Source organism: Falco rusticolus, chromosome 4 (assembly GCF_015220075.1).
Source record: "Falco rusticolus isolate bFalRus1 chromosome 4, bFalRus1.pri, whole genome shotgun sequence".
NCBI lineage: Eukaryota > Metazoa > Chordata > Aves > Falconiformes > Falconidae > Falco > Falco rusticolus.
Genome location: NC_051190.1, coordinates 4688281 through 4713381, shown reverse-complemented (window position 1 = coordinate 4713381; position 25101 = coordinate 4688281). Strand labels below are relative to the sequence as shown.

The 25101-nt window shown below is 41.2% G+C and overlaps 2 protein-coding genes across 8 annotated transcripts in view; both read right to left on the bottom strand.

Moving 5' to 3' along the window:
• LOC119147491 (vegetative cell wall protein gp1-like) overlaps window positions 1-25101 on the bottom strand; it is a 516692-nt gene that overhangs the window by 267073 nt on the left and 224518 nt on the right. The gene's annotated exons all lie outside the window — the stretch shown is intronic.
• Window positions 4616-25101, bottom strand: part of FBLN2 (fibulin 2) — a 106898-nt gene continuing 86412 nt past the window's right edge. For all 4 annotated transcript variants that reach the window (XM_037386572.1, XM_037386574.1, XM_037386571.1 and 1 more), the window contains 9 exons: window positions 20286-20420; window positions 18010-18147; window positions 17544-17687; window positions 13808-13936; window positions 13157-13282; window positions 12385-12501; window positions 11436-11564; window positions 7174-7297; window positions 4616-6147 (listed from right to left, as the gene is read on the bottom strand). In XM_037386572.1, coding sequence (XP_037242469.1) covers window positions 5790-6147; window positions 7174-7297; window positions 11436-11564; window positions 12385-12501; window positions 13157-13282; window positions 13808-13936; window positions 17544-17687; window positions 18010-18147; window positions 20286-20420 — 1400 coding nt within the window. In that variant the 3' untranslated portion in view covers window positions 4616-5789. The remainder of the gene's footprint in view (window positions 6148-7173; window positions 7298-11435; window positions 11565-12384; window positions 12502-13156; window positions 13283-13807; window positions 13937-17543; window positions 17688-18009; window positions 18148-20285; window positions 20421-25101) is intronic.

Sequence of the window (25101 nt, the reverse complement as noted above, 5' to 3'; positions counted from 1 at the left end):
GGTATTTGTCTATGAGATTTGACTTAATGCTTTAGTTATAGACTATTACCAATTAAATAAATCACCACAAACCCCGGACAGAGCTAATTTCCATCTGCCTTCTCATACACTGTATGTTGACTAACCTAGCCCTAGATCGCTTCTAAGTACAAGGTATCTCGCCTGAGACCAGTTCTTTACCTGGAGTGAAACCAGGGTTACTTTCCCATTGGGCTGGTCTTGGTCTGTTAGATCACATTGCCCTTTTTGCCACAGCAGCTCCCCCAAAGCCCTGTATCACCAGTTCAGTTCTTCTAGCCCCCTGTTACCATTACACCATTCCAAGCTCCAAGCAATTACAACATCCTGCCGTGAATTTATGCAGCCAGCACAATCCTCAGCTACCACGCAGAAGACTCACTAATGTACAAAGGATCTCCTCCCACCCCTCCTTCACAGTATGTAGGGCACCACAACGGCATCCTCTCCAACCCCAGCTAAAAAGAGATAAACCACAGCAGATGACATAATTTTTAATTGCACCACAATGTGAGCCTCAGGTCGTGGCAAGTCACTGTCAGCATCTTCCCTGAAAAAGCCCCCTTGGCCGAGGAAGCCTCTGCCCTGGGGTGCAGCTGGAAGAATCCACTCCTGCCACGCTGCCAGCAGCAGTGACAAGAGCCCACAGAGCATCCTCAGGACAAGAAGTGACACCGAGCTGGCCTGCTGCTGCTGGCCACCTCCTCCAGCAGCACGTGCCAGGGGACATCAGGCAGGAGCCCTTGAAAGCTGAGGTTTATCTAAAAGGCTCCAAAGCTCTGGAACAGTCCTACACATTGACTGCTATTTGTAGAGAATATGCAAGATAAAGAATTGTGGTTTAGAAGACAAAAGGCTCAAGTTTGTGACTTTAGTTCCACATCACTGAAAGTGGATATAATTAAATCCTGGTTTTCAATAGCTACTTCAAAATGAATGTCTCTGTGATGCAGAGACACTGAAAGCATGAAGATACTTTTTATTTAACCTCAAAATCTATTTTTACTCCAGAATGCTAATTCTCCCCGGCTGGAACTTTGTCTTCTTCCTGGCATGGGTGGGAGAAATGGAAAAATGAAGTGGGGAAAAAAAAAAAAAAAAAAAAAAAAAAAAGAATGGGGAAAAAGTCAGGGCCTTTCACAAGAGCTATAGAGAATAAGGAGGGAGACAAAAAACATGCAACAGATTCTCTGTATCCTGCAAACCAGATGAAAGCAACTCCTCACCCTGCAAAGGTCTGAAGGGGAGGACAAAACTTATGCACCCACAAAGGACAAAAATTTTAATCACACACTCAAAGGCTTTACCCCAAGAACATGCAAAACCCCAAATTCAGCACCATAATCACCTCTCACAGTACCAGAGAACTGCAAAATCTTACTTTGTTTTCGTTGTTTTATTTTATTGTTCTCCTTTGCTTTCCATCTTACAGCGCAGAGTTTTCAGTGCTACTTCTTCTGGCTAGACTGTGTAGAGCAGCTTTTTTCAAAGCACTACAGCCCCCAAGGCTGTGCAAGCGAGCAAAGATGCAAGCACAAGCAGTGAACCAGCAGGTGCAGAGCAGAAATGGCTTCTCACCTGGGGCCCAGCTCCACCCAAAAGCTGCCAGGTGCAAAGCTTCTTCACCATCCTACCAGCTGGGAGACAGGGAAGCAGCCTGTGAGCTTTGTAATGTCCCCCTGCTGCCCAGGGCTGAGGCAGGGGCTACAGGAAGGCAGCACCCCCTGTGTTCCCTGTCCCCGGGAGGCAGAGGCACTTTGGGCTGGTTTGTGGGGTGCAGCGTGTCTGTGAGGGAGCAGCCTGCTCCAGCAAAACCTCACACCTAAGGGAAGGGGGATAAGCAGGAGGTGGCTCAGTTTTTCCCTTACTCTCAAGTACCAATACCTGTGCTAAGAGGCATTTTGAACGAGACCTTTGCAAAGGAGACTGATGCTCTGATGTTAAAGCCATTATTGTAACATGTCCCTTGTTACAGCTTTAACATCAAAGGATGATCCAAACCATAAAACCCCTAAGTTTGAAATTTACTTCTGTCCTAAATCACTAGGCTGAGTAATAACTGATATAAAGGGGAAGAAAGAAGTGCATGAAATTCTACTTGGGCATCTTACAGCAAATATAAGAATTTTGGCTCATTACAGTTAACAGCTTACCCTTCCGTGCCGGGTGAGCTGAGCTCTGGTACTCCATTGTGAGAAGGAGCAAGGCCCAAGCTGAGCAACCTGCTGCCTCTTCTCTGTATCAGGCTACCAGAGGAATGCTAGCACAGACTAGTCGGCACCTGCACTATTTTTTACACACGAAGAGACTGTGAAATATCTTCTGCCTGGTGCAGAAAGGAAACAAAAATATTAGGTAAAATCACCTTTCTCACCCATCTACTGCCATTTCCACTATGTGTTATGTAAATTCCAGTCAAAAGACAAGATGATGTTTCATCCTGTAACAGACAACTCAAATTTCTAGCAAACCCACAGATTTTAACTTCTTCTTCCTTCTAATGACAAATTTGATCTTCCTCAGTCTCTTGGATCACTGCATCTCCCAAGGAATACAACAGCCAGGTACAGAAAGGTCACATTTTACGGAGGCAGAAGTAAGCAACCTGCAAAGCTAAGTAGAACACACATTGTTCAGGCAGGTCACATAAAGGCCATTCCCAATTTGGGGAACACAGTAATAATAATAATATGAGGCTTTTACACATATATGATCATATGCCCCAAGTCTGCTACAGTTGTTGTTTTCTGCATGAATTTATCAGCTTGCATAGATCTTGGGTAGCTGCTCTTAATTCCTCTCAACCAGACAAGCGGTGGGGGGCACAAAGAAACTGAGGGAACAAATAAAAGCTACTTAACTCACTTGTTAGAAATGGACAAATTAAAAAAAGGAAGAAAGAAAATCACTGCTGTTCAGGAGAGAATTCAGGAAAGCTATTGCTGTTTCAGGAAAGTACAAGAGGCCGTAAGGGTACAGCCCAGGCCTGAACTCTTTTCACTGAGACCTCTTTTTGTGTACGTGGATACGTGCTTTCATTCTCCGTCCAGGTTACCCAGGCAAAGAAAGGGGAAGGAATGCTACCGAAGATGGGAACTGGGCCTTCTAGCAGGTAGACTGGTTGAAGGAGACTAAAATTCCAGCCCAAAGCCATTGTGACCTTGTGAGAACACATCCTCGCCTGTCAGTGGGTCTTTGGTGGATGTATCTGTTCAAGTTCAATCATGAGCACTGTCCTAAGAAAAAGCAAAGGGTGCAGTGCTAACTGTCCATTGCAGCTGCTACTAACACTGACAGGGCATACGCTTTGGGTTAGTAAGAGGTAAAAAGATTCCTCTGGTTATTCGGGGAACAGAAGATTGTGAAATGACCTTCTGTAAGCCACTCCTTTGCTTTGACCAGTTGCATCAAACAGCGATTTCTAACCTTTTTGAATGCCTACTGGACACAGTGCTGATGGAGACAATTTTTTATAACAGTATTTTTCTTCTAATAGTATGCAAAGCCTTTCCTAAAACTTTCTTTATCAATTACCTGCCTAGAAAATGAAAAGTAGCTGTTAAAAACTGCCAGATCCTTAATGTGATTGACTATGGCTGGTTTTAGTCAGCAAAAGGTCTCCAAGTAACAAATGACTTGTCCATTCGTTCTCTGACAAGAGAGACCGGCGAGGCTTGAATATCATTTACGCTCAATCAAATACTAATGCTGATGGAAAACTCTGGGGTTTGGTGACTCTCGATGTGCCCCACTGGGGCATGGAGAAATGTATCGCCACTTAACATGTATACTGCGTAATGGATCTGAAAGGCTCCTCCAGTCATCACTGCGGCTGCCTCTTTATCTTGCCAGGCCTGTAGCTGTAAGATATGCATTAATTGAAATGACAAATTGCATAAACATGCGTTTCTCAGTTGGCACTTCCCTGCTAAATGCTTATGAAACTGTTAACTACAGAAAACAAAAGATGGATGGAAGAAGATCACTTTTACAAAATTATTTTTATAGAAAAAACAGAAAAGTTTGATGTATGCAAACTCACAGGCATCCCATATTTCACAGCTGGGGAAGAGCAATAATTTTCCCCCGGTAATGGATCTTTATTATGTCAGATACAGAAAGATTTGCACTTTTTTACTGGTAAGAAAGTCCAAATTAAAGAAGTGACTTCATGTGGTAGAAACTGGCCTTGGGATATAGTGGATACAGGACATCTCTCCTCTCACCATATAGGTGATTACAAGATTTTAAGATGCAGTTCAAACAAATGTTTTACAATATAATAAAATCGTTGATTATGGCATAAAAAGCCATAAAATTTGATCTCTCCCTTTTTTTGTGTGTGTGTACACACTGGTCAAAATAAGATCAACTGTAAAAAAGAACAGATTATTATTTTGCCAGGTTGGACCAGATGATCCTTGAGGTCCCTTCCAACCTGGTATTCTATGATTCTATGATTATTAAACTGCAGTGTAGCAAACACCAATATATTGTAGCTATGTGTTTCCTTTAAAACATTGTGCAGAATAATTATAGCTAGAACAAAGGAAGCTCAGAAAATTTGAACACTGGAGCTTTTTTTGGTTTTTGGGGAGGAAAAAAAAAACCCACCAGCCATAAAGAAGTTCTGATATTCATTTCTAAATTCTAACAAATACTTCGATTATACTATGCTTTGCCACATCTGGCCTTCAGCTTTGGACCTCATCCAGTTTCCTGTAGAACAAGAGGAAATCGAGCTCAAAACTTTGGTTGTGCTATTTTCTAAATGGCATAATACAAACCATCAATTTAACTAGCATTTTCCTCTGCGTCATTTAGTAACACAACTGAATTAATTTTCCTGAAGAAAAGAAGCAACTCCCCTTTTTGTTTATTTAAAAAATTGCAACTGATTCCTCAGTGGCACACCCAAGCCTTAAATAAGAAGCAGTAACTAATTATTTCATTATTTCCATGTTCCCTTTCAGACATTCCTTTAAGAATTATAAAGCATCTAATCTGCACTTGTAGTTACCTAAATAAAATGCGTCTGTATAGAAAGGAATCCCAGCACCTATAAAGACAACTACTATAAATGCATTGTGAGTTTTTACTCTAAAGCATGACATTCTCTTAAGGCCTTGGTCTTGCACTTATTTAGCATATGAGTAGTCCTACTAAAGCAAGACTCATTCATAGGTTTTTTCACTGGTGGAGTTTTCTTTTATTTATATATATTTTTAGGCAACATATTATGAAAGTTGGAAGGAGGAAAATAAACCGGTAATATGAGGTGAGCTAACCGTCAGTGTACATGTACAGCCTTTGACACAGCATCTCGACACAGAGAAATCGCAGCAAAGTCAGTGGCTAAGCCAAACCATAAGTTTGTGTAATAAAGAGAAATTGTTCAAGGTTTTTCCTTTAGTGGCAAAACCCAATACTCCCAAGTGAATATCTTTCCCCTCTAGTGCAATACCCTGCAGATGTGACTAAACCTAAAAATAATTTCTAAGAAAAGGTTCCAGCATTTAACACAATGTATGTACTGCCTTTCTAACCCTTCCTTCGTTCATTGTCAAATGATGATGTAAAGAATTTCGTAAGTAAACAAAACAAAACAAGATAAAAATTAACTTAATTTACACAACCAATAAAAAAGTTTAAAGCAATGATAGAAAAATAATATAAAGGCTAGATACACTAAATGCCAGTTCAACTGTATTAAGCTTTGGTAGAACAGTTAAAGAGCATAGCACCAATAAAATCCAATGTCAATACATGCTTCAGTATGCATGAGCTGTGATGAAAATGTAAATTTTGGCAAGAAAAGTAGTGTATGTTCCCTGACGCCACAGTTTCATTTCAACATCTAACAAAAAGTCTTTAGGCTCTTTCACTTGTCGCTGAAGATAGACAATGCCCGTGTACGAGTTCAGCCTTCGAGTGCTGAAGTAGTTTTCTTCATTTCCCTTGTTGATAGTAAGGATTATGTTGTCTCCAGCATAGGCAGGTGATGGTCCAATACGGAAAATATGAGCTGGGACCACGATATTGGTCTGGAAGTTCAGCTGGTAATAGGTAATGCGCACCGGGGTATTTTGGCAGTCCAGATAATTAAAACAACTGATTCGTTCACACCTCCTAAGAGATGAGAAATGAAACACGTTCAGTGTCCATGTAATATCAGGTAAAACACATATTTCAGAGTATTGCAGAATATCAGACAAACATGACTCCCAAACTTCAGCTGTGTAATTATCAGCTGCTTGTTCTGCCTTTACAGTACCCATAAAGCATTTGTAAACAATATATACATCAGTGTACAACAGTGTAAGAAAAACATCATGGACATGGGGAGCTGTGTTGGGAAGCTCCACAACAAGGAAAGAGCCAGAGTCATGTTGCAAGCACAGAGCTTGGAAGAGGAGTCTGTGATCCATCACCAACAGCACAAGCCTAGGACAGTACTCCAGGAAAACAAGAACAAAAGCACTTTAGAAGGCAGCTAATAGGAGACAAGCTTCTCATCCTGCAAAGCTGCACAGTTCTATACGGCAGGAGAAGTACGTTTTAAGTCTAACTTAAATCCAACTACATATGGCAACTGAATATGGTTTCCCAAAGCGCTGGCAGCCACTGAGGCAGGAAAAGGGTCAGAGATTCTGGGGCTCCCAAGCCTCAGCTGCTGGGGAGCTGGGAGCAGTGGGGCTGTGCCGTTCCCAGAACCGTGAAGCCTGGCAAGCTCACGATCCTGCTCCCCTTCAATGTTTCAACACTCTCCAAGGAACCGCAATCTGATTATTAAACAGGGAGCCCCCAAACCACTGCAAAAGTGGTGCATGGAGCAGGCAGGCAGCTACTGCGATAAGATCTATTTTTAAAAAAAACTTAATTATAAACAGAGCCCTTTAAGAGCTGCAGCAAGTACAGCTGCAAGCTCTGATGACTGCTGTTATAGCAGCAGTTGGGGGGCAAAGCGGCGCTTCTAGGGCTTGGAAGAAGGAAGGGGCAAAAATGGACAGAAAATCTAGATGGAGGAGTATGTGCTCCAGGTACTGAAGCATCTTAGAGCCCTGAGTATTTACATCTGCCCACAGACAGAAGCACTACGCAACATCCACAGCCACTGGACTAGGCTGCTGGCTTTGTTGTGATGGTAATACTTACATGTCAGAAACTTTTCTGTAGTTGGAAGGGCACTCGAAGGACAGGCAGCGGAAACTGCCCTGGATGTTATAGCAAGTCTCTGCAGTGGAACAGTTATGGGTTCCTATTGCACATTCATCAATATCTAATAAGAAGAAACACAAGGAAAAAGACATGCTAAGTTCAAAAATAAGAAGTAATCACAATTTATGGACTGTAACATGCTTATGAGACGCTGTGTGCATAAGAAGCAAGAGCAGTCTGTGGGTCTGGCTCTGCAAGCTGAGAGTTACCTCTTCAGTACCTGTGCCTGCTGTCTGCAGACTAGGACTGCGAGAACCCTGGAGGAAACGCACAGGGTGTGAAATGCACATTCAGGTGAGGTGCGTCAGGTTCATCTCTGTGCATGGACAGACACTGGTTGGCATTTGGAGTGACGGGGTAAATCACATTGATTCCTATTCTGCTAAAGTTCATATGCCTTCTATGGAAAAAAATTTCCTTCCTTGACATTATCAGTTAAAAAGAGATGACAGTACCACTTAGCAGTGTGTGCAATGGACAAGGGATCCCACTCTTCCCTACAAGCAGTTTGTGATGCTGTGTAGTAGTCCTTCCCCTACCTGGCAGAAAGTGTGGCCAGTTGCAGCCACCCAGCACATGGCCAGGGCCTTCTACCATGGGAGGAGTTTCTTTCTTTACCTGTACTTTGCAAACATTGGCACACCCCTGTGAATCCAGCTATCCTCACTCCAAACACATCTGGTACAACACTGGGTTTAACTTCAGGGGAGAATAAACATGGGAGGGAAAATAATTTCTCAAAACCCAAGACCCTCCTGTCTTACTACTTCCCACTGCAATAGAAACCAAACATGAACATGTTTGGTTCAAACCAGACTTGAACATCTAGACAGAATCGCTAGTGTTGCCATATTGTCCCTCGCTCCTGAGGTGTCAGAGATGTGTTGTAAGTGATACTATAAACCAGGTTGAAAGGAACCAGAATAAACTAACTAGATACCAGTAGTATAAGGCAGTGGAACCCTAAATTCTCAGACCAGCCAACCTGCCCACGCCCACAGCTGCTGTGTAAGCTTTCCACAGCTGTTCTGATTGAAAACAGTTTTAAAATAGTTTTCTGAAATGGATGGGCCAGTTTTTACAGCTCCACAGGCCAAAGGTACTCCCTGAAGCACAGTTTCATGCTCACAGCAAGGTGTTTCTAAACAAGCACGGTTCAGCACGTGAGCACAGTGCACACACGATAAGCTCAACTGCTGTGGGAAGCACCTAACTGGTTTCAAACAGCAGAGCATGTGCACAGATTTCTGCACGGTGTAGACACTGCATGCAAGCACTGGAGTACAAGGGTCAGTCCCTGATGAAAGGTGGCCACTGCTATAAATTGCTCACACACTTCTTACACTATTTGTGATCACAACGGCTCCCTCTTCATGGACAAGGCTGTAAAATGTCCACATATCGCAAGCAAACAAACGTTGCCCCGTCACCCAGTCTGCAAAGGGCCTTCCCCTCCCCAGAGCAAGCACACACGGGTGGAGGGATACCCTACTGCTGCCTACACGTGAGCCATTCACAGCCTATTGTGACAAAAGCTGTCCCTCAGGAATAAACAAATCCCATCAGAATAAAAGAACCCATCTTAAAAGCCAACAGGACCTTCTCCCTGACTTCCTGAGAACTGAGAAAGCTGGGCTATGTCAGAAGAAGAATTTCTCTATGCATGCAGGTTGCTCTAGATTAAAGCAGGGGGCAAATACAAAGCAAAGTAGCCAGTTCTATACAGCTGCATAATAAAGGAGATGTAAGCTCTACCAGACTGTTATGGCATATGGGAACTTAAGAACAACACTTTAGAACGAGGTGCACATTTTTGAAAATATAAGTTAAATAGAAATATCTTCCCGTAATGAGAAGTAATGTTGCAGAAGACATAAAAGAACATTTAAAGCTCAAAGACACTTTATGGCCTAGAACCTAGACGTGGTTACCTAAATAATATGTACGCACAAGCCGTGGGCCTTAAAATGCTGAAAACCAGATGCAATAACAAGGATCCAGCCTGAACAGAAAATATTGGCAAAGCTCTCACAGTCACATTGTGTACTCCCAAATGTCTAGACAACGCACGGAGGCTTTAAAATGAAATAAACGCTAACAGACAAACCATGTGGACTATGTAGGGCTCTGCAGTTCTGCCAATTGTCACAGAAGAGGGAGACTCTTAGAGGAAAACTGTAACCTCCCCCTCCCTCCATTCCCCTGGGATGAGAACTGATTTCATACACTGAACTGACTGGTTTAAAAGTCTTGCAAAGAAAAGTATACAATAGGAAGTAGGAGAGAATCAAAGTAAATTAAATCCCTTGCTGATTCTCAGAAGTGCCCCTAGGTGAAAAGAGAATTTCTTCCATATTGCAATCATTGTCATGAAAGCACTCACTTCACCAGTTTGGCTGTGCTGCAAAATACCATAGGCAGTTTCTCCAAAAAGATCCATATGTTGAGATGCTATTACATGAGATACAACTCATCTGTTTGGAAAAAAAAAAGGTACAAAGAATGTACCACCAGTAACTCTTAAGAGCTGGTCAGATGACGAGCAACCAGCACCAGATCTCTAGCTGGTAGAAACCAACAGAATCTTCTCAAGTTTAGTGCAGCTGGCATCAATTCAGACTGCTCTTCTGACCACGTCTTCAGAGACACCTCCGTATATAAGCCTTCCCAAACTTGTAACTATAAACTTGCAGAGCTCAAAAAAAGGGCACGTACTTGGGGGCTACTCCTAGTGTGTGACCAAACGCCAGCCTGCCCAGCCACACGCAGAGCTGCCACACGTGCTAAGTTCTGCCAGTAGACCAGCGGCGCCCTTTAAGGAGGCTGCACGTACCAGGTGGCACAGGCACTCTGAAAAGCCTTTCCAAGTGTCACTGTACAGCTCGCTCACTTAGCAAGGCTAGTCTATATAACTGGAACCCTCTCCCCTCAGGGTGAGCGTGCACGGAGGATTTCACACCACGCAAACACCGCAAGTGTGATCCATAGGTCTGTGTGGCAAACTGTCCTCCTCCACCTCCAGCACCTGGAGCGTGCTGGGTGCCTCTGCCTTGGGAGAGCTGTGCTGGCCAGTTAACGAAGTGGCTCACGCTGTTAACTCTGGAAAATGTCCTCAGCTCAAATCTGACAGAGATGGCAACTAACAGGCAGAAAAATAATTAGCAGGAAAAAAAAAAGTCTGAGGAGAGTTATAGCTGCAGTTTTCTAAAGGTGAGTTTTATGTAAGAATTTAAGTGCACATGGATATAATGGCATTCATACCGAAAACCACATTTTAAAAAACTCCCAACTTTTAAAATCTTTAAGAAAGATTTTAAGCATCATTTAGCCTGTTTCCCTGCTCCAAAGTCAGGACCAAGTACGGTCATGCCGTTCATGACATACAAAGTGTAAAGTCACTGCCAGTACCACGGAGAAGAGAACTTAAGCACAGGAGATAGGTAACCAAAAGTTATGTGAAGGGCTCCTGAAAAACTAAAGGCAGGAAATACCTGGTAGTTAGTGTAACCGACTGCAGGAACGCATGTAGAGTACATAAAGGTAACGAGATCTTCAATCATCATTATACAGTCAGTGCATCTTTTGGAAATGGGGGAGTTTTACTTCAAAAACAGACAGCTGTGCAGCAGATGAAAACCACCAGACACCCAGAAGACACTTCTATGATTCTGGAGAAAAAGGGTGTGTGTGTGTGTGTAGGATATAAATCATTTACACTAACATCTACTAACACCAACATAATTAAACTTAGGTGGCAGACTTCTGGATGTCCAAGTCCACATTACAGCTCCTACATTCACTCTCAGTTTTCTGGGGCAGGAAAGTGCATCTCATAATGAAGCCACAGATTTCTGCATCTGGCACCTCTAAAAAAATGGATCACTTACTGCTGTGCCAAGGTGCACATACAGCTCATGCAAGTAATCACGTGCTCCAATTTGAATGATGAAGTGGGCTCCCTTAGGAATTCATTTAAACAATTAGCTCACATTGACAGGAGAGTTGCCACAGTACTTTTTTCTAGCAAAAGAAAGAGCTGACACTGCACATACCAGTATTTGGCAACTTTGTCAAACACTGGCTTTTTAACAATGACTAATATCAAACAAGGAGTCTTGACTGAATAACTGTAATGGTTTAGATAATTTCAAGGATTAAAGTTTCATAATTAAAGTTTCAGTTCCTAAACTTCTCGTTACCTCGACAGGTTCTTCCATTTGCTGCCATGGTATATCCCTGCTCAGGACAAGCACACTGATAACTACCAGGAACATTGACGCAGCGGAAAGTACAAAGGATGCCGGCACTCTGTGTGCACTCATCGATATCTGGGGGAAAAAAAACCCCACAATTACAAACACATGACAAAAAGAAAAACAGAAATCTGGAAAGGGACACTGTAAAAACACAAGAAATTTTTTATCTGGTGAATTTCTAATATACTCTTAAACAAGAATGCAACCGTGAAAGTTTGCCATTGCTCTAGGACTGTTGATGGTGCTTTCTGAAATGCTGCACACAAGATGCTTGCTCCCAAAAATGCTGGTTGCAAGTAGTATGGACTCTCAGAAAAGTACAAGTCCTGGGCACATCTGAGTTTGAAAAACTCTCTCTGGTACCTCTGTAGTTCTTCTAGGATTGTTTTGGGGGCTTCCTTGCACTAGGAAGAATGTGGATTTCTGCATCATTTCTTAATGGAGACTCTCCAAAGTGTCACTATTGGTAACTTCAAGAAAACAGGCAAAACCCTTCCTGTCTCCATCCTGATCACTCCTCATTCACCCACCAGCAGCAGAAGCAGGAGCAAGCCTTCATCCAACCATGGCTGAGAGGAGGCTTTAATTAATGTAATGGAGGTATAGATTTATCTTCCTTTTATTTTTTTAATCATAATCTCTAGCCCCATGAAACAATAACCTCACCATTTCCACAGTCACATAAATGTACTCCAGCCCCCAGTAGGAGGCATGAAAATGAACTGCATTTTCCAGTAGCTGGTAGAGTTCCCTTTTGCAGCTTTCGCATCAGTGTGTCACTATCATCCTTAGCCATCACCTGCAGCACTAGGTGCTGCTGAGAGTCAGACAGCCCCAGCTGTTAAAGAGTATACGCATCTTTAACTTGCTCTGACAAAGCAGCAAGCCTTACCTTTACAAGAATGCCCGTCTTCTGCTAGCTGGAAACCTTGCCTGCAGTAACACTGATAGGAACCATAAACATTGGCACACTCCTGGCTGCAGGGACTAGTATCACATTCATTCACATCTGTATCCAAAAACAAACCCACAGACATTGCCACAATGGTTCAGAATGGTATCTTCCACTATATCTTGCCTCTCAGAATAGCTACCAGATCCTTCTCATCACAGTGAGTAAGGATGGATTAATTTGTCCCAGGAAGACGCTTCTGCTCCCTAGACAGAATGCATGGGGATTCTCACGCAAGAAGTGCGAGATGTCTGTTGCACCTGACTTTTTTTTCTATATATGCCAATGCAAACACATACACATGCAACACGTGTTTCAGACCTTATATGTTATGGTTGATTAAAAATATGCAATCATTTCCTGAAAAAAGTAATGGAGAATTTACAAAGGTTCTATACAATTAAAAATAAATTTTCCCAAGTTTTGTCACTACCAAATTTCGTCTTTATTAAAATAAGAATGAAAGTCTCCGATTCTTTGTTACGTTCTCCTTTTCTCTCATCTGGAAGGAAAGGAAAAAGTATGTGAGGGAAAGGAAGAAAGAGAAGAAATTTGTCAGCTTTCATCTGACAGTTTGAGTGTTCAGCTGAATATCTGCAAATTTGAGCACACATAAATCATGGGTTTACTGTATTTATATTTCACCTCCACTTCTCTAAAGTCCCTTAATTCACACTGTAATTTCTTCTCCGTAGAAAAAAATGTCTGGTACCTTCACAATGCTTCCCATCATAAGACAAGCGGAAACCAGAAGAACAAGTGCAATGGTAGGACCCAGGGGTGTTCTCACACGTGTGCTGACACAGGCGTCCAGGGTAATTCCAGCACTCGTTTATGTCTGCCAGCATAATAAAAAAAAATTCAATCAACTTAGAAAAAAGACCATCAAACCAGAGGCAGGAGGATATTTTTAAAAGTGTCAGAGATTGTTTTGCGAAGCATGGAACACTGCAACCTCAGGTTTTATGCAGTCTGACTTTATGCTCTAATTGGTGTACAGTAGTGAGAAAATACAAAATGCTGTATCATAGTCTCTTACGAAGAAAGTTGTGAAATCTTCAGAAAGATAAATTTCTACAGCTGTAGAAGTGTAACCCCTAGGAAAGCACTTTGCAGATGACTTTAATTGATAACCTCCAGCTCAACCAAACCAAGGACACCCGGTCTGAAATCACAGCATGGAGTGGCAGAGTTCTAAATAGCCAGTCGCACTGAACAACAACTGCTTTGGAGGTGATTCCATTATCTTTTGAGGCACTGCATTGCAGAACTAATAACTGCACACTAGGATGGTGCTAAATACTGCCTTCAGGTCCAAGGCTCAATCAATCAGTCGTTTCATCTCATCTTGTGCCTTACATACCAATGCAGCTTCTGCTGAATGCATCGTACTGATATCCCATCTTGCAGTCACAGCGATAAGCCCCAGGAAGATTATGACAAATCTGCCCTTCGCCACAACGGTGTACCCCAGTCTGACACTCATCCACATCTGCAGAACCAGAGAAAGCAATTAGTTTAAACACAGTTTGCTGAAAATCAATGTTTACAAAGGGGGTGGGGGTGGCAGCACAAAATACTTGATTAAATATCAGGAATAGAAACTGTTAGGGTTGTCCCCTGGCCCACTGTGCTCTTCTCAAAGTCAGCTTTACATAAGTAAAAGATTTGAAAAGCAATATGTTATCTTAAAAGTGAAAATGGTAACTGTAACTGCAGTGGAGCTTTCCCAGCATATTCTGCATTGCAATGTAATCATATTTTGATTTTGATCAAACCATGACATTTATTCTGATGTTCTGCCATTACACGCCAAGCAATTTAAGCAAAACAAGAACTAGCCAGAAATTCTGCTCATCTCTTCAATTAAAGCAATTGCTATTTTCATCTGCAGTTGCCCTTTCAATCTTGCTTCTGCTATCTACCTTTTGCTCTTTCCCTATGTTGATCTTTTTTCTTTTATCAGTCAACTCACATTTTGATGTTCCTCATGGCCTCTCATCAAAATTCCAATACCAACAAATTAGCTGATTCTCCACTCACATGCATCACTTCCAATCTCATTTTAAAAATCCTCAGATGAAGATGAGAGTTTTCAATACATGCTGATTTACAAGACTTGCAACATGACTAAATAGCTCATCAGTATCTAACAAATCCCCGTTATCATCTGTGACAAGAAGCATCAAAAAGTCTGATTAACCCTCAAAAACTTGTGTTTCTTCAAGTACTCTGAGTTCTGCCATCAGATCCTGCTTCCTTCCTATTACTCACATCTTCAACGACTTTTAAAACCCAAATCACTGTACATGTAATATTAATTAGGATGGTAGTCTAAGGCTGGAGGTTCTCCATACTGCCCTATTTGAAGTCATAAATGTGAGCACTATGACATTTCAAAGGGTTCCTGGGCAGCTCTCCATCAAACAACAGCACTGGAGAATGCTCCAGAGAGCGTTCACTTGCCGAGAAAATGACGGGGAAATGAGAGCAAGTTACAGAAACTTGGATTTGGAAAAGTGGAGATTATATCAACCCTGATGAGAGGTGCTAACAAATACTTTGTTCAATATTTCAGCACAGGCTCCCACCTACACGGTCCCTGCTGGCACCAGGGTTAGGGAAGGCAGGGAATGCCACTTGCCAAGCAAGGAATTCCTGATGGGCTCATAGATTTCTGCTGAAACAGCCTCCTCACTTTCTTTTAAGATCAGATGTAGCATCAAACCAACAAAGTTTCTAATGCAGACACTAATTTGTAAAGTAGGAGTTTTATTTACAATGAATTCATGTGTGCGACCATTTCATTAGTTTGTCCATAATTATATATTCCATCACGTTCACACTTTAATTATTTCTAGTGCATTATACCATCAGAAGTGTGCCATATTTCACCAGTTACAGTAGTTTTCAGTTAAATGTAAGAGGTATTTTTTAATAACTCATTTACTCAATCGGAAAGTATAAACAGTTTGAGGAGAAATGAATCCTGTGAACAGAGAAGATGACGACACAAGTGTAGTTCTGCTGGAGAAACATTTGCAGATGATGTATTTACTACTGTGAATATATCTGAATCAGGAATTGAATTAGCTATTGTAATGCCTTAAAGGAAATAAGTCTTTATTATAGAGAAGGGAAATTAGGACCATATGCTTTTCTTTGCTCTTCTCCATGCTCTCTGCCTACTTAAAGAAAGCCATATATAAAAAAAACAAAACCAAAACAGCCAAAAGATAGAGACTGCAAACGGAGACTGAGCACAGAGAGCAAAGACAGAGAAATCACCAATTAATATTAAACATTTGTTTACCAAAATCAAACTAGAGAAGCTTCTTTATACCTGCTCCTTAAAAATATTGTCAATCATGTAAAGTAGAGACGAAGTGTCATCAGTAATTACAATGTATTGTGTTATCTCATCATGCTCTAAAGAGACCAATGCTGTATTGGTAATGGCAATTTCATCCTCTGTCACGTATTTACACACAGTCACTCTCTTTTAGGAACAAGTGGGGAAAAAAGCTGGATTCTTCCTATAAATCATCAGTTTGAAATTTAAGAACGTAATTTGCCCTAGCCATGATTAGGGCTTGAAAACGAAGACTGTTAGCACTACAGCCAGGACTTCTGAGCTGCTCAGTGAGGACTGCTGAATTGCGACAAAAATGAGATTCATGGAGCTGTTGGCATGGTGGTAACCCTCAAATCAATTTCAGGGTCACCACACTTTACCTGGTGCAAACACATCTATCCCAGCTGACTGCTGAAACAGAACCAATCGAAACCAGCTGAAGAACTGGGTCTTTACAGCAACGGAGACATACAGGACTTTTGGCCCTTCCCTTTGTAACAACTGAAGCATTTCAGGCTGCTGTGTAATAGGGCAGCGAATGACACTGCACTACTTTGCCCTGAATTTACACAACACAACCTCCTAGAGCTGTGTTAGGAAGCCTTCTAAATGTCCTCATTTATAGGCATAAACTGTCCCCCGTCTTCTGCTGCTTCCAAATCTTCCTCACCTTCTGACTGGCCAGTCACCTTCTACATGGTCAGGGTAGTCCTGGACGTAAAATTGGGAAGGAAGACAGAGCCTAATGAAGAGCAAAAAGGAGAATGCAGAAATTTCTGTGGAAATGGGGTCTGTCTATACCACTGTTTTTCACAAGTTGCCAGTCACAACCAAATTAATAGCTGCCAGTATGGCTTCCACCCACCTGTAACATCGCACATTGTGTTTATTTTTCATCCTTCCTTTTATTTAAAGGGAGCACAAGTAGAAATCATTAGGATATCATCACTAACCAAAATGCTGATTTGTCATTTTTTTATTTTTCCCCTGCTGTTGTTTTAGGATTTCCTACCTCATGTAACAGCACGTAGGGTGTTAAAAAACACATAGCCAGCCTTGCCTTGGGCACCCAGGACCAAGCTTTCAGTTCCTTTGTGCCTACTGTGCTCATTTACAGAACAAATGCTAATAAGTGATGAAATCTGCTACTCTGAGTCAGTAACTCCATAAACACATTGGAACAAATACAAATCAGTATCAAGCTGTGTGCCAGCCTACATGAATATTTCATTCTTTCCACAAAGAAAGTAAGAATTTATTCTAAACATACACACAACTGGATGCAAATGGGGAGCACCATTTGCTACAAAGTGGTGCTACAAAGAGCATCCACTTAGTACTGCTCTTGTGAGTCCACAAACGCAGCGTTTCTCATTTGCCGCATCCCATGGCTTCAGATCATATCACTTACAGTGGGATACTGTAAAAAAAAAATAGCAAAGGATCATGGTGTTGACTGACAGCAGGAGTTTAAAAACGAACTAAATAATATTCACTCCAGAATGGAAGACAGCAAATCCCATATGCAGTCGAAACCGGCGCCACCCGGCATACCTCCGTGCAGCAGTCAGACATCAGTGCAGAATCCTGTAGTCCAAACAAATCATTGCACTGCTTGGACAGCAAATTCCCGTTCCTCAGATCCATTTAGGAATCTGGCAGTAACTCAAACCCTCTTTTTGGAACTGAAATGTACTTTTTCCTCTGAGAGGGCACCTGCCTGGACACTGGAGTCTGACCTTACCGATGCATCGGGTCCCCTCCTCATTGGAGTGGTAGCCTCTGCTGCATGTCAGCATGTTCCTCTGGCAGGTGTAAGACCCAACGGTATTTATGCAGTTGAATCCTGGTTTACATGGCTCAGGGAGAGATGTGCATTCATTAATATCTGGTGAAGAAAATGAATTAGAATAGTCACAGAAGCTATTTAACCTTTCTGGTCTGTTTTCTTCCAGCTGTCACTTCTTTCCTTCATTTCAATTTCTTGTGCCACAAAGATAAGGCTGATGAAGGTCTGCTGTGGTAACATGTTCAAATTCAATATGCAAGCGTGCATATCTTTAAAAGGACAGCAATGTTTAAATTAAATTCACAGCAGGATTTGAAGAAAACTACATGTGGTCAATACACACCCCTTGGACAGGCTAAAAGGAACAGGAGTTGGCCAGTGCTGCTGCACATATTACAAAAATATTGCTGATCACACTTACCAACACAGTTTCCCTCAGGGTCTTGTAAAAACCCATCCATGCAGCGCTGCTTTGACTCGCAGTAGAATGATCCTTCCGTATTCTGACAAATGAAGTTTACTTTGCAACTATGACTTCCTCTCTCGCATTCATCAATATCTGCAAATCAGATCAAAACACCAAATTGTGACTAGTCAAGCTGTAATTTTCAGTAGCCTTCACGACGAGTTAACTCCTCAGAAAGGAAGTTAGGAAGCATTATTTAAACCAGACATCCAGTGTTGACTATGGGAAATCTGATGCTTAGGGGTCTCTTGGACATCCACTTCAGCACAGGCTTCAGAATTTGTTAGGTCCTGCAGCAAATTTGATTTAGGTCCCTACTGCTTTTTTCACAGCGTCCCTTGTACATCACAAATACTGGAATATCTGCAGTTTTAAAGACATAAAGACCCAAATTACAACCAGGAATAACCAACACACAATAAAATGTGTACCACACTCTTCCAAAAGCAAAATGGTCTCTTATTCCTTGTATATCTCAGGGATTCTAGGTAGAAACCTGCCTCCACTGAATTTGATACTATTGGGGCACCTCATTTGAACAGGGATAGGATTTCACTATGTACACAGGCACGTGTGTGTGTATATATATATATATGTACTTACATACACAGAACAAACACTTACCCAACTCTGAAAATTATTCTGAAAAAAATCTGAATGAGCGGTAGTAATATTAGTAACAAGTTTTGCTTTTTTTTCCTACTTTGCAGCCAGAGCTCAACACAGCTTTTTTTTTTTTTTTATGTATATGAAATTATTTATCAAATTATGTTCACCAACTTAATGCTTGCTTTCTAGGCACATTGAAAACCCTTCCTGCAGTTTTCAAACTTAGAAATTTACATGCAACTGATATGTGTTGAGTAACTGCAGGTATCAGCTGGTACAGTGGCATTGCTAACATTTTCCAGTTGAAGAAAACCCACCTAGGAACAGACTTCAGTTATAAACATGTTTGAAATTCAATTCCGTTCAATATTTTCAAATGCTGCCTTAACATACACTGGCTCCTGAGAACACTCCCTATGATGAACATCTTTACTAGAAGGTAAAGACAAACGGAGGAAACTCCACAGCTGAGGAGACCCTGCTCCTCCAGGCAGACAATGGGAGAACTGCTGGCATTTCTCTTTCTGTTCTAACTCCTCAGATAAATGTTAAGGTCACAGGGGAACATCGGAAGTCTCACAGAAGGTACTATATTAGTAGTCTTCCTATCACATTTACAGACTAACACAAAAATGTGGAACTGAGGATTTCATAAACTTCTGCAAATTCAATAGTTATCCACAGGCAATTTTACACATAGTCCTGAAACTTTAGTCTTTCTTATAAGTCATTAATTTAAAGGCTAGTTTAAAACAAATTAAAAACATTTGTAAACTTTAGTCTGTTATAATATATAGACTAGAAAGCCATCCAGATTAGCAATAAATGTTAGAAATGCTACAGAGTCAGACAACAGAACGAGACATTCACAAACAGCCTCTTTAAGTAAACCAACTCAAGTAAAACTACTTATGGCAGCTGTATATAAAGCGAGATTTCTGATCATTTTTATTTTGTAACTTATGTTGTATGTCAAGAGCTAAGTTCTTTCCTTAGGCATCTCTTACTCCAGCTGTCGGGAAACTCTTTGTGCAAAAATTAGGAGTAAATAACTCTGACGTCTGCCCTGGAAGGCAGGGTCCATATGTCTCTTGCATGCTCCTGTGCTACAGAGCAACTTCTGCTGTGCTACGACCACTGATGTTAGCTTCTCCGTTAAACCTCTACAGAGACCAAGAAGGGGGAGATGGAGAATAACTTCTTAACCCCATGACCATTCCAAATGTAAATAAATGCAGACAGACCTCTTAAACACAGGAAGGACCAGGCTGAGGCAGTGTTCAACACCAAACAGTATCAGTCCCTTCAGAGAAAAGCAGAGCTAGGCAGAGGAGCATAATGGGGATTCCTCCATCAGTGAGATCTCCCTCTAATGCTTTAAAAACAGGGTAAATCCTAATTCATAAGGTTTCATGCAGTTTTCAAATAATTTATTGTTATTGCTGGAAACTATTTCAAGTAAGAAAATGTTCAGAAGGAGTCTATGAAGCCAAACATCTCCATGATGATGAGCCTTTTTTAGTCACAACCCTGGTATCACAGACCAGTAACAATAAAAAGGTTTGCAACCCTTTTCCTTTTTCGTAACAGCAATTGCATCAACTGAAAAACACTTGTCTTACCAACACATTCTCCATCCTTAAGTTCGTAACCTGGCTGACAGCTCAGTTCCTGGAGACATTTGAATGAACCCATCGTGTTGACACAGTGCTCTCTCCGCTGGCAGGTGTGCGCGTCTGTTACACATTCATTAATGTCTACGAGAAACAGTTAAACAATTCAGTGCCACATATTTATCAAGTGATCTGCCTCTTCCTGCACTTTTGGAAGGAGTCAAAAGCTCAAGTGAAACCATTTCTTCCAAAAGACAGTCTATATAGGCTTTGCTACAGTGTTCTGATGCAAGACTTTTTTTATTCCAGGATCTTTTGTTAACACAGAGTAACTCAAGAGACACAAATCGCAGGGAGATCTCCTTCTCCCCTCTTCCTGAATGATGGCGCAGGCACTGAGGACAAGGGATGGACAGAATGGATTAAATGCAGGGTGAGCAGAGAATCGATAACCAGCTTCTGGTTTACTGACAGAAACCTCCTGGACAACTGAATGAGAAGTGATTAATGCTTATTGCTCATTACCAGCTTTTCATATCTCAGCCAATACATCAGTCCTGCTGCTTCATGCCAGATAGGCAGGAGCTGCTGGTGTGGAACCGTTACAAGAGATTGGTACTGAAACTGCCTGCCTCGCCGAATGTGGCATCACTCATTTCCTAAGGAATGCGTCATTAGAGCTGGATACACAAGAAAATATGGAGAGAGGGATCCTGAAGGCTCAATCAAGTCTGTAAATTCACATTTAAATCTTTAAAGAGATCTGATTTCAGCAGGTGGAGTAGTAGAAAAGTTATTTTTTAAAAATCACTTCAATAACAAGATTGCAGAATGCATTGGAATACGTTGGAATGTATTTCCAATTTGGAAAGGAATACGCCACGCCTTTAAAATGATACATTTTGATAGGCATGGATGAAATAATCTCAAATTCATGCTTTGCTTATTTTAATAGTGAAAGCTAGGAATAGCATGATGAGCAGATGCTTATAAACCACAAAAAGGGGTAGAGACTGGGAAGAGAAACTTGCCATTCTCCACAAAATCTTACACGTTCACTGTTCTATATAAAGCAAAGAAGTATTTCTAGAACTAACAAAAGCCAAATGTGACCAGAACCATTACGAATCATCAGGCTTCTCTGAGCATGAAACTGTTTTCATACTAAACAATATAGCAAGTATTGTTTAAATCAGATTTCCATTTTGGCTGTAGGACCTCTTCCTCAATGAAGTACACCACCAGATATACTTCCCTTTGTGGAGCATGAAAACAAAAAAAGCCATTTTAAAAGCTTTTTGCCTTAGAAAACGTGTCAGTTTGTTTTCTACCAAGTAGATGAGGACCAAGCACCAAGGAAATTCGGTTCCTGCTGAAGTCAGCTAGCTGGTGATGTGTGCCAAGTTGTGCAAGACCAGTATGTTAGCTTGTTGCCATTTCACTTATTATTTGTGTTTTCCTTTTGTTGCTATTCTTCACATGCTGCGTACTCGCTTTCCAAAGCCAGCTGATTAATCCTCAGCAAGGTCACTACCACCAGCTGGATATCCTTCTGCCTGTCCCACATGATGTTGCAGTACTTCCACGGAGTGGCAGGTATTTGACTACTCCAAAGATTTTACAGGGTTATGTCCTCCTAATGCTGGTACAGTTTCCCAGTTCCTACACACCAAAATGAAAAGTAAGGAGCAAAATTCTCATATGTGGTCTCGGGGGAGTGGGAGTGACCATACCCAAAACTGAAGCCCCCCTCCCAATGCTGAGAGAAGAATATGAACTGCTGTGGTAGACCTCTCCCACCTATCTACACTTAGTTCTTAAATAAATTTGAGATCTTTTATTTTTTTTTTATTTTAGAGAAAAATGGTTCTGGATAGCCACTTAACAGTATCCAAACCAGGGCAAGACTTTCTACTAGCTATACAACAGTTCTCCAATTATCTTTTCTTGCAAACCACAAAAAGCCTTCTCATATAAACAAATCATCAGCACTACACTGCATCATATGAACTGAAGTCAGTTCAGCACGATGTCAGAAGAGCCACTGGGAGGAAAGCATGTTTGTCTGAAATACTACCCAAATAAAGTGGGAAGCATTCCACCTGATTAGCAGGTGTAAATAGGTAAAAAGAAGGTTCAGATTTCCAAGAGAAAAAGAAATCTAATATAATTTCATGTTTTGTTTATCTTTTTTGATTCAATTTTCAAATTTCTAAGTACTCGTGCAAATAAGCAGAACCGGCCGGAATGCATTTGAGGAAATTAAAATTATGGAAACTGGAAGCTTATGTACCGAATTTCTGCTTTCAATGAAAGTTTTGTGCACAAGTGACACACTGATGATCTCTAAAGCCTAATGATTGTGGCTTGGGCTGAGATGGGAGCCTTAAACTATTAGCCATGCAGTATGCAAAGCTCCACTCTTTCCTCCATCTCTGGTATCAGGCCAGTTGCCAGCCCACCAAAGTTCCTTTTTCATTTTATTAAACAGGCATGCCCTTTTTTGTTCCTTTTTCTAAATGGTCATGCCCCAGAATGAGATCTCAGAAGACTTGCAGCATCTTTCTCATCTGTCCATGACATCACAGAACAGTGTCCCTCAGCATGAGCGTGAGGTGGGAGAAGGCACTGTTGGGAACATGGTCCCGGTCTGTGCTGGGGCAGCACACGAGCTCTCCTGTGCTGGCTCTCTTCAGCCCAGGCTGCACCTAGTGTCATTTTGCTCTACCATTATGGCACAAGGTAGAGGGGAGTGAGGACTGAAAACATGTTTATAAAACAGGACACTCTCTCTTATTTTCTTCCCTGTTCATTATCCATAAAATCAAGAGTGCCCATAACCCATCTCTCTTCAGTACTGCAAAACAACTGAACTAGTCAGTACAATGCTTGACAGAGCACTAGGAAAAACATGAGTTATGTTTTCACTTTGAAACAAAGTTAATTCCCAACATCAGACCAGCTGTAGTCTTCATACAACACAATTATGGTTCTGAGGTAGGGCAAGATTATATTTAAAAAAAAAAAACAAAACCAGGAATAAGAGGAAAAATAATCCAGTAATACATTAAAAAAAAAGTCACGCAGTTCATTTTTGAGAAATCTACTAGGTCTATGTGTGTGGCAACAACATTACTCACTTTATGTCAGTAAAAACCAAAATGAAATGTAATTGTGTAATAGCTCTTCTTTCCCTGGAATTGTTGAAAACAGCAACATATATGTGACCCCTGAGCATATCTGTTGTATCTAAGAAGTTGACATTTTTGCAAAGAAATATCAACATTTACCTAGTACTATTTTTTTCCAATACGTACTTCAACATTAAAAAATAATCTTTATACATGTTTTATAAAAATGTGAAATACAAACTTTTTTTTTCCTCTGCATCTGTCGTTTCTCATGGTTTTTTTTTCTCTCCAAATTACTTCAGCTCAATTTGTTTCATGGAATACATCTGTTTAATTTAGACCTGTTGTTATTTTTCAACCATCCATCTCATGCTCACACACAGTCCCTACGGTTCAGCAATAAAATGACCACTTATGGCTCACCCTGGCAGGAGGGAAAATGTAGATGAGAGTAGCAAAGAAAGTAGCAAAGCATTCCCCCATCAGTGTGCATGTGGGTGGTGGTAATGACTTTGCCTGAAAGTCACCAGGAAAAGCAATCCACATTAAAAACCTCCAACCTGGCTCTTATCTCTGGAGAACATGGAGTTTTCAAGCCTAGACATTTTAATATCTGTTCACAAAGTTATACAAAGCTGGTGTGTGCAAGCTATTTAAACAGCTGGTGACTCTTCATTGTGCATGGTTGGCTTCCAGGAATTCTGGATATCTGCTCTTGAATGCACCTGGAATGATAATTTTCCACAGTTTGACTAAAGGAAATTCAACAGATAAAAGGTTATCAGCTGTTTGGTTGCTGTGCAAAGATTGTTCCTCCCATCCCTAAAATATGCAAAGAGTAACATCATTAAAACAATAACTTGCAAACAAATTACCAAAGCTTTCCTCACGGTGTTTGAGATAGCTCATGATGGAGCACACAAGCAGTTAAGCTGGAAAAGGATACCTTAGGCAAATACGGCTGCAATGAGGCAGTTGAACAAAACAGAAACCACAGTATGCTTGTGGCTTTCCTCTGACTAGAAAAGTAGGAAAAATGTGAAATACAGCAAAGTTCTCCAGGCACCACACAGAGCAGAGCTGTATAAGAGTACAGAGCGCACAGGGTATATCTATCAAAAAAGAAAGAGAAACTTTAAAGTTTTCTAGATTATTTACAAGGACACCTGTAAAAACCTGACTTACATTACAGAAATACAGAGGTTTGTTATTTAGTGAGGGAGAAGAGGATCTTCTAGCTTTACAAATGAGAGTTGTATCTTTCATTTTATTAGCAATGCCTGAGGTTTCTCTTGCATCAGTCACAATAAAATTCTGTTATAATGTCATGGGGTAGAGGACAGGAGAGGAAAATAGTGAATAAAAGGAAGCACTTGGCATCTTCTATAGCACCTTCCGCCAAAGTTGCTAACAAACATGCATTAATTTAGTTTCAAAACACTCCTGGGAGATGTAAAAAAGGACAGGTACATCCATACTGCACAGTCCAGGCAAAACATCAAGGGATTAAATGGCAAGATTTTCAGAAGCAGAATGCAAGGTGAGGCAGTTCCTTCAGCTGCTCACTTACCAGACCTTCTATTCAGAAGTGTGGCACATGCAGCAGGCTCTGTGAAAGCCATGAAACACACCATGCAGACTGTGGCCAGCTACAAATACCATCTTCCACCTCACAGTCTGGTATGCTGTCTGTA